This window comes from Etheostoma spectabile, chromosome 6, assembly GCF_008692095.1.
Source record: "Etheostoma spectabile isolate EspeVRDwgs_2016 chromosome 6, UIUC_Espe_1.0, whole genome shotgun sequence".
NCBI classification, from domain to species: domain Eukaryota; kingdom Metazoa; phylum Chordata; class Actinopteri; order Perciformes; family Percidae; genus Etheostoma; species Etheostoma spectabile.
In genome coordinates this window covers 15,898,691-15,908,187 of record NC_045738.1, presented here as the reverse complement: position 1 = coordinate 15,908,187, position 9,497 = coordinate 15,898,691, and the positions used below count along the sequence as shown (strand labels likewise).

Below are 9,497 nucleotides of genomic sequence, written 5' to 3'. Positions count from 1 at the left end.
TAAACCCTGAAGGATAATGATGCTGAAAGATCCAAAGCACGTGCTTTGTATGAGGCAAAATAAGGGTTGCTCCTCCCCCAAAATCTCACTCCAAGGTTTGGGGAAAAGTTGGCAGCTCTGCCTTAGGCTATTAACGGTTTGTGTATAAATGATATTAGTGCGTAATGCTTTTACGTTACCTAGGTTTTAGTCTTGGTTTATTGTCATTTAGAGTCATGTTTATTTACATGTGTTGGGTTACCACTGAGGTAGGTGGACGACGTCTGTCAATTGAGTATGTGTAAAAAATATCATGGACGTCTACCTACAAAACTTTCCTGAGTCTTATTTGTAGGCTACATATTACAGTTAGGGGACACAATGGTGTCCTGCTGGAAACAGTGGCAAAATCAGTAAAGCTAAATGAGTTGAATGTAAATCTCTGTAAAACTAAGGGAACATGCATTGCGTGTAGGCTAATAGGCTACATTGTTATTAGAAATGTATCGATTAGGGACACCAACGCGCTTAATGTGGTTTAATGTAGGCTACCTACACAACGACCAAATATCACCATACTTCTCATGGCCATGTTGTCATGAACACTTAAGCCTGTCACAAAAAAACTAGTTATCTCACATTAACTTTTGACAGTTGTACTCACACAGCGTCTCGGCCTCCTGGTTGCAGTTTATCTGCTTCAGTAAACTCAAAGCCACTGGAAGAGCTCCTCGCTCGGTGAAGGTTGAAACCAGGAGGTTTGTGATCTGCAACACACTTTTATCCTCCACATCCCTGTAGCGGACCCGCGGCTCTTCCCTGCGGTCTTTCAGCTGGTGACAAAACTCCAGAAAGTCCTCCTGACTCAGATCCCGCAGGGTGTTCTTTAAAGCCTGTTTGATGGTTATGTTCACCATTTTTCAACCGCACTTAGCGGCTTGTTTTGGGAATAGTGCAGACCCAGCACGGCAGTGTAGCGGTAGCAAACCAGTCAGGGTTCGCATTACGCGCCTAACAGTGCTGCGTTCAAGCCTGTCGAAAATACTAACATCAATTTTTTCGCAAACCCCGTCTCAATCATAGCGCCATAAAGCTATTTGAATGTGCACTAAAACAGTTATGTTGAGATAAGATCTCTCTCTCAGTACACGTCTGGCACGGCAGACCAACCTTTGGATTTGTCTTCATGCTGACGCAATGTGCCGGTGTAACACCAAATTCTGTGACCATCGTATTTTGTGACTGTAGGGGCACTGTTGCCACTGGGTAGCTTGAGTTTATTCACACAGACGACTTCGTTACGACTTTGTTACGCTATCAGCGTAAACTGCATGCTGTTTATAATGGTGAGTTCAGAGCCTAGAGTTTAAAAATGTGTTTTTTTCTCTTGATATATACATGAGATATAGGCTATATTGCATTTTGGATAAATGTGTGTGTGTGTGTGTGTGTGTGTGTGTGTGTGTGTGTGTGTGTGTGTGTGTGTGTGTGTGTGTGTGTGTGTGTGTATATGTATGTGTGTGTTGTGTTTATTCAGTTGGCCCTTAATAAACATCAGAGTAGCCTAGACTTAATCATGAGGATGTGGTTGAAATAAATAATAATAAAACTTTCAGTATGAGGCTGTTACCTAATCTACAAGAGCTATGGGAGGAAAGTAATAGTAGGAAGTAATAATTTGATTGTGATTGTGAACTCATTGTGAGTTGTCCCCATAAATAAATTCATATATATTTGAACATTTCAAAATTCACCTGTCACAACAACCAAACCATTTCAGGTGACTTATTTAATCTTCATATGTATAGACAAAAAACAATAATCACTCCGGTCAGCATCTGGTCTTAGGCACAAGGGGTCACATAATTTGAAAGCTGTCATCAGAATATGTGACCCTACTGTAACTTGGCAGAAATCTCCTGTAACAACAACCAAACCATTTCAGGTGACTTATCTTCATATGTATAGACAAAATAGGTATAGTAGGAGCCTAATTGCTGGAACAAATATTGTATAATTAGTGTAAGTTTCAATAAATATGGGAGGCCTGCCTATACCCTACGCCTTTTAAATACAGACGTTCGAAGGCCTGCTAGCCCACTGTGTTGTGTTGGACAGGTTAGGGATGTGAATGTGGGCTTCTCAACCCAGTGAAACCCTTTAAGATACCCAGACTTCCTACAGTGCGTTTCCGGCCTGGTTGTAGTGAACTGCTCATTCGTAAGCAGCAGTCTCGAAGACACTCAATTCACTCTTGCAGCTTTGTCTCATCTCATAGTTTTGCAAGCTTTGCAGTTTGTAGTTTCTGTCTGCATGTTGAAACACGAGTAGCCGACAGCCTAACATCTGGATGAACTAATGGTATTAACATTTCCGAAAGCACCTGAAAGCACCATTGTCTCGATCAACTTCTTTAAAAGCGGCAGTGACATCCCGCTCCGCTTCTGTCCGTCTTCCTTCCTTCTTCGATCTGTGGTGAAAGATAGGTTACAGCAGTCCGGGATCTCTTGGTAAGAAATGGCCCCTAAAACCGTAAAAAAGGCTCTATCCGACGCGTTGGAGGACCTGACAAAGGAGGACTTCGAAAAGTTCCGCGCCGAGCTCCTCGACCGCAGAGAAGAGCCGCGCGTCAGACGCAACAGGGTCGAGGGGAAAAACTACTTGCAAATCGCCGACGTCCTGGTTACACATTTCACCGAGGACCGAGCTCCTGCAGTGGTTGTGGAGATATTGAATGTGATCGGGTGCTCCAGGGATGCAGCCTGTCTAGGTAAACATCTCAAGTCTAGGCTATGCTGCGGGGCAGAATGAGAATGATCGCTGCTGCTGGGAATTTAAACCTTAAAGTCTGCTTGCAGGAAAACTAGAGACAACTGACCACGTTTAATAGAACATGTTGTGGTTGTTTAACTTTCGATAAGTTATGCTATTCATGAAGTTGAAAATCAAAGAGAAAATCATTTATACTAGCCCGCTTCATTTATGGGCTGTAGTCTACTTTTGGTTTCGAGCAGGCGCTGCCTGCAGCCTGAGGCATTAAAGCAGGCATTGGCGGGTTTAGAAGTCCCACACAAATTTACAGTAATTAAAAACAAATATATTTTAGCCTTCTTGAAGGGCTTGAAACTGGTTTAAATATCCTGTGTTTTTTATTTATTTCACCTTTAATTTGATAGGCAAGACATTAAAAACAAGCTGTCATTTAGGCTAGGCCTACTATGGCGGCCTGTCGAGGGGCCACTTAGGGAAAGGGAAGTAGGATAATAAACAGCACACGGCTGTCGACGATGCTGTGCACCTGTAATCCAGTCAATGAAAGGGTTAACAGCAAAAATCAGAGGAGTTCACTATCTTATCTGTCAGAGGGAGAGCAGGAGTGCGGTTGTGAAGTGGGATAGTTCCCAGTGGAGAAGTTGGTCATTTCAGATTAGAACCCAAATTCAAACGTAAACTAAATTGCTTATTGTTAGAATATTGTGTCATTTTGTTTGTTATTAGGCTACTGTGACTTATAAAGTGTCAGGTTTAGTTCCATAACGTTTGTTGTTCAGAGATTAGATGATAATGAAATGACTGATTTAGGGTGCTGTATGTAGGGCAGCCTACACTGTACATGGAACTGAATCGTTATTAGGTTTGAAATTGTCGTTTGATAACTAGTTGAACAGGATTTCAAATTACAAGGGAGCTAAGAATTGGAAAAGTGCTACACTGTGTCACATCACAGCAAGAACACAAGAGTACCAATAGAAGTACAAAAAGTAGCCTACACATACATAGCCTACTGAGTCTACCCAGCGCCTTATTTGTTCTTTTTAAATGTGTGCATTAAGTCACTATTAATTACAATTTGAAATACAGGATTAATGTTTCTTTTATTTATATTATCTAACATGTATTTTATTTTTGCAGAGAAAGAGATTAGTGGAGTATCCTCAAAACCTGGTTCCGGTGACAGTAAGTAATCCTCATGTTGATGTTTTTTACCTACATTACAGAATAGCTTTTGTAGAAAATGAGTTGCATTGGTTTTGAATTTCACATTAAAGGAATACTTTCCTACTGTCCTTATCCTCAAAATGACCATTCATGTTTCAATTACTCACCCAGTGTTGTGTTGAACTGAGAACATATTATTATTGTCGCATGCTTCCACGGTGAACAGAAAATTAAAATACAAAAAAAAGTCTTGACACGGGCTACGACTGGAAAAACAAGACTTTTACTAAACGAGTTTGACAAAGTCTGTAGTTATTTTAGCCTTCTATTTTTACAGTGAAAGAAAGCTTTTTGATTGCAGTAGTATTAGTAGTTGTAGTAGTATGCTATACAGTGGTGTGCATAAACACCGTATGCAATTTTAATTTTCCCTATATTTCTTTCAGCTGCAGCACCCTCAGGTGGAACAACTGGTGTGGATACCACGGCCGACGGTGGGTGCACAGGTTGTGTTGGATGATTAGAATAGATTAGAATTTCAATAAATTGTTAGACACTTCAGTCGATACCACTCTAATGTCTGTGCATTAAGAATAGAGCTATAGCCAGCCAGCTTAGCTTAGCATAAAGATGGAAAAGAAAGGAACACAGCCTGGCTCTTTCCACAGTAAAAACAACCTGCCTCATAACGCTAAAGCTCGCTAATTAACACGTTATATCTTGTTTGTTTAATTGGTACAAAAAAGCAAAACGTTGGGCGGGCTAACTTTTCTTATGTGCTTCTAGTCATTATGCTCAACTAAGCTAAATGTCTCCTGACTTGTTATATAGTGTGCAGACATGAGAGTGGTATTGATTTTCTCATTTCACTTTTTGCAAGAAAGCCAATAAGCGTATCTCCAGAAATGTCGTCATAAAAAGTTAAGCTGTATGACTTTTACTCAATGGCATTTGGAGAATATGTCATTTCCCAACTGTAAGATTAAGACTTTACTCTTTTCGATGTAGTTTGAATCTAAAATTATGAATCCACTAATTGAAAATGTTTTCTAATGTCTAAAACACAGCTGTATAAGTCTTGCTTGGGTTTCATTTCATCCACATTAGCTGCAGTTACCATGCTTCAATGAATGCAAAACACAAAACATTGAGCTATGACATCACTGCTACAGAATGTTAAGTCCTGTTCTTTAAGTGGGATTCATGCCGTCATCCAATCCCGTCAGTCACTGTAGAGTCACGTTTTCCCTTTTTCCTCAGGCAAGCACTTTGTGGATAAACACAGAACCAAGCTGATCGAGAGAGTGAGCAACATTGCAGTCATTCTGGATGAACTCCTCGATCAGGGTGTCCTCCAAGAAGAGATGTATGATAAAATCAGGCTGCTGCCTACCTGTCAGGAGAAGATGAGGGCGCTCTACTCTGGTCCCCTGAAAGCTGGTGGAGTCTGCAAAGATAAATTCTACAACATCCTTGAGGATAAAGAGCGGTATCTAGTTGAGGAGCTCAAGAAAATGAAGTGATTGTTATAATGAAATCTATTTTTACACCAAACCTACTCTCCATCTAAAGGCATTTTTTATGCAATAATAAGGGGGCATTAATTTTGTTAATGCTATGTCTCTGTCGGGACGTTCTAAAATGATTTTTCCACTGTGTGTTTAATCTGAGCTTTTGCCCTTAATTTTACTCTTAAGTTATCCAGAAATCATTTTTAATGATGAGATCTCATGTAAAAATGTAACATTTGCAGAATGTGATTCTGCAAATATTAATCAGACAATTATGTAAGAAATAAACTAATGTTCTCAGCAGACATGTAATGTTTTTATCCAACAGACCAAATGAGAGCGTGTAATGAGTCAGTTTTAACATAATCATTTTATGTAAATGAAAACATGCTAGATCATAAATGATAATTCAAACGTTTAGCATGTAAAGCCCATTTGACCTTTCAAATGCCAAAATATGTTTTATTGTTAAATCAACTTTATTATGCCCAATAAGAATTACTTTTCTTTTGTTCTATTCCATTTTCTATTCTTCTGTTTTGAAATATATATAAATTTGCAATACAATCTTCTGTTGCTAAGTGTTGTTTTTACATTTGAAGTGATTTGTGTGAAGTGTCTTAAAGCCATGGTGACAACATACTGATCTAGTTCAAATGCTCATCCTTCCCTCCATGTTTTTAAAATGTGTGCGTAATGGGCCTAACCTTCTCAAAACCTTTTCTTCACACATGCCAATAAGAACTTAGTTCTGAATGTTTCTTGCAAACGGCGTCCTCAATTTTTATGATTGGACATTTGGATGAAGAACCGCGGGATCTCTTAAATGTTATGAGTGTTAATATGAGGAGAGGCATGAAAACGCTTCTATCTTTTCTCTTGTCTGACAGTAACTGAGGTGAGTTTTCCTGTTTTCAGCGTTTTACTCATAACAAATCTGTATCTAGAATCTTTATTTTAAAGGGGAACCGCAGCGATTTTACTCATCAAGGGAATGAGAATGCTGAGTAGACTAGGCCTACTGCATTTGTGAAATAAAAGATGTAGACTATAAAGTCTTTTGTGGCTCTGAGGGAGCTGTGTGATAGGCTACGTTATGTCGGTTGGGGGTGAAGAGTTTAATTTTTGGCTATTTTGCTGTGTGTGTATTGTGTTCGAGGTCCGTATTTCAGATGCAGGGTAGGCCGTGAACAAAACATTTTTTCCTCATATTTCAGTAAAATAAAAATTGTGAATGCATTTTCTAAAATGATTTAAAACATAATATGAGTCTGACAGTATAGGCGTAGGTAGGTTTGAGGAGGATGTGTCCCGTACATGGCTTCAGACTAGAGGACCATCTAAAACTAGTCTTCAGCTTGAGGGTGCTGGGAACCAAAGATAGAAATGTGAATGCATTTGCAACTTTCTCTGTTTCCAAAAGTGCAGCAGAATTACCAAAATAAGCAGACAGAGAGAGACTCGGTGAGTTGGATATCCGCGTCCAGTACAAACAACACCCAGGACATCAGACTAACGTGAAATACCATTACACAGATGAACAGCAGTTAAGCTGTGTGAACTTAACACAAGCGGTCGGACTTCAGCTCAAACAACTGTGCTGCAAGTTGTTTTTAAAACAATAATGCCAACTCACAATGTTTGCCTGGTTCTTTTTTACTTTCCCTTTTACAGTTGTACTTCATGTAGCCTCGTTACAGTTACTAGGCCTAAGTGATTATGTAACTCTTTGGTGCTCTGTTTTTGAACGTGTTTTGCTCGGCTAATTATCTAGTATCATAGGCCACAAAACTAAACAAAATTGGCCTGGAAGCCAATTTTCCACCTAGGTAGCAGTAGTTTGACTACTTTTAACATCGCCACGACGACTGAGCAATTTTTATCTGCTAATGAAGACCCTGAGATGTGTTGGATTTTAAAAAGGTAAAAACAATGATCTGAAAACAATGTAGGCCTACTTCTGTTTTATGGATACTCTGCACCCAGATTGATTCAAGACTGATCTAGCTTTATTAGCATTCCACTGCTTGACACCAACCCTAGCTTCTAAAGAATTGATTAAGTCATGTCTGGCATTTAACATATGGAAAGAAAACGTTTGTCCCACAGGGAGAGTAGCTGCTATTCTAGCCTTTTGGGAGCCACCCCTGCTGTGTTGAATGGAGTTGACCCTGACTTGATAGCTTTTTATACGGAGGCGTGACCTATACTCTTCTTAGGCAGCGAAGGCAGCCACTATGAGCCGCTTACTTACAGTGTCTGTGGATCTGCTACTGATGGCAGTGGTTTGTGCTTTTCAGCAGCTTTATTTCCCCCAAAAAATAATAATCCAAATTTGAAATAGTATATTATAAAAATTTGCCTTGGAAAAGTTTACAAAATTAAGCATTGTCTGGAACAGAACAACATCAGGGACGCCTGGAAATGGCTGCCATACATGTCGGGCCACAGCAACGATGTGGGGAGATACCAAGCCAGCGGAGGCAAGGACTGGGTAGATGAGCTGAATCTTTTTTTTAACAGATTTGACTCTGCCTCCTTTTCCTCTTCACACCCCCCAGCCCACTCTTTCACACCTCCCCTGGCCTACTCCCCCTCCCCCCTCCCCTCTTCAGCTTGCCACCTACAGAGCCCCTGAACAACAATAAGCCCACCAGCCCGCTCCTCCCCCCTCCACCCGCTCATCAGTTCACCACCCCCCTCTCCCCCTCCCTGAGAATCTCTCCTCCCACCACCCCCACCCCCACCCCCCAGTCATCCTCCACCCCCTTCTCCATAACAGATGATCAGGTGAGAAGTCAACCTAAGAAGATCGATGCTAGGAAGGCCCCGGGCCCGGACGGCATCAGCCCAAGTCTCCTCAGGGACTGTGCTGACCAGCTCTGTGGTGTGTTCAGGCACTTTTTCAACCTGAGCCTGGAGAAAGTCCCAGCCCTGTGGAAGACCTCCTGTGTGGTCCCGGTACCGAAGTTGCCGCGCCCCAAGGAGCCAAACCACTTTAGATCTTGCCTTGACTTCTCACCTGATGAAGACAATGGAGAGGATTATCCTTTGTCACCTTCGACCCCTGGTGGGCACACAGCTGGACCCCCTGCAGTTTGGAGGACCTGGAGGACAGCGGGCGCACTGTGAAAGTCATGTTTTTCCGACTTCTCCAGTGCTTTTAACACCATCCAGCCCTCGCTGCTCAGAGTGAAGATGGAGAGTGCTGGAGTGGACCAACACCTGGCTGCATGGACTACTGACTATCTCACCAATAGACCACAGTAAGTGAGGCTCTATCACTGTGTGTCTGACGTGGTGCACAGGTGCTGTTGGGTTGACATCCTGCCCTTCTAGATTCTTTCAGGAAGAAGGGTTCAAGTCAGGTTGGATGAAAGAACGTTTATTACCATGGAATATTCCAGAGACAAGGTTAAGAGAATTATGCATCCATAGCTCTCCCTAAGTTTGTCTCACTCTTTTCCCTTTCTGCATGATCTTGTGCACAGGGGCAGTTCATTTGCTACCACTGACAGTGTTGTGCGCTGTGTTTTGTCTCCAGAAGGTTAGTGCCTAGCAGAGCTTGGCCTGCAAAATAGATAACAGGTCTCAGACTTCTACTGGAGAGGGCCTTCACCCAAACATAGGACGTGTCCCTAACCACCCTTGGCCCTGCTATTCAGAATTAAACTCACTTTGACAGAGCTATGGTTGGACACATTGTACCAAAACAACTTATTAAAAGGTCACAGTAAACTTTATGAACTATCACACTGAAACCTAGCAGACTATGGGTAGGCCTAATGCTTTTGCTCTTTAGCTCAAAATATAATGAATTTAACACACATGATTAATATAATGCACTACGTGAATATAATGATGTTCATGAGCACACATGATATGAATATATTTAATCCCAACAGTGCCCCTCAGGGTACGGTGCTCTCCCCCTTCCTTTCAACCCTCTACACCTCAGACTTAACTTACAACACCACCCACTGCCACATCCAGAAGTTCTCCGATGAGACCGCTGTTGTTGGTTGTGTTTCTGAGGGGAACGATCTGGAATACAGGTCGGTTATCAGG

At 41.5% G+C, this 9,497-nt stretch overlaps 2 protein-coding genes across 2 annotated transcripts in view; one reads left to right on the top strand and one right to left on the bottom strand.

The window, feature by feature from the left end:
• Positions 1-979, bottom strand: part of LOC116691562 (uncharacterized) — an 8,552-nt gene extending 7,573 nt beyond the window's left edge. The window contains exon 1 of the mRNA XM_032519301.1: positions 644-979. Coding sequence (XP_032375192.1) covers positions 644-896 — 253 coding nt within the window. The 5' untranslated portion in view covers positions 897-979. The remainder of the gene's footprint in view (positions 1-643) is intronic.
• A 1,392-nt stretch (positions 980-2,371) lies between these two features.
• pycard (PYD and CARD domain containing) lies at positions 2,372-5,472 on the top strand. Its single transcript, XM_032519302.1, has 4 exons — positions 2,372-2,749; positions 3,892-3,936; positions 4,365-4,412; positions 5,179-5,472. Exons 1-4 carry the CDS (start codon positions 2,497-2,499, stop codon positions 5,439-5,441), a joined length of 609 nt encoding a protein of 202 aa, XP_032375193.1. The 5' UTR covers positions 2,372-2,496; the 3' UTR covers positions 5,442-5,472.
• The last annotated feature ends 4,025 nt before the right edge of the window (positions 5,473-9,497 follow it).

Bases quoted from the DNA above. Each gene is read 5' to 3' on its own strand.
- pycard (XM_032519302.1), top strand. From the start codon at position 2,497: ATGGCCCCTAAAACCGTAAAAAAGGCTCTATCCGACGCGTTGGAGGAC. The intron at 2,750-3,891 runs GTAAACATCTCA...TTATTTTTGCAG, and splicing joins CAGGGATGCAGCCTGTCTAG to AGAAAGAGATTAGTGGAGTA. The intron at 3,937-4,364 runs GTAAGTAATCCT...TATTTCTTTCAG, and splicing joins AAAACCTGGTTCCGGTGACA to CTGCAGCACCCTCAGGTGGA.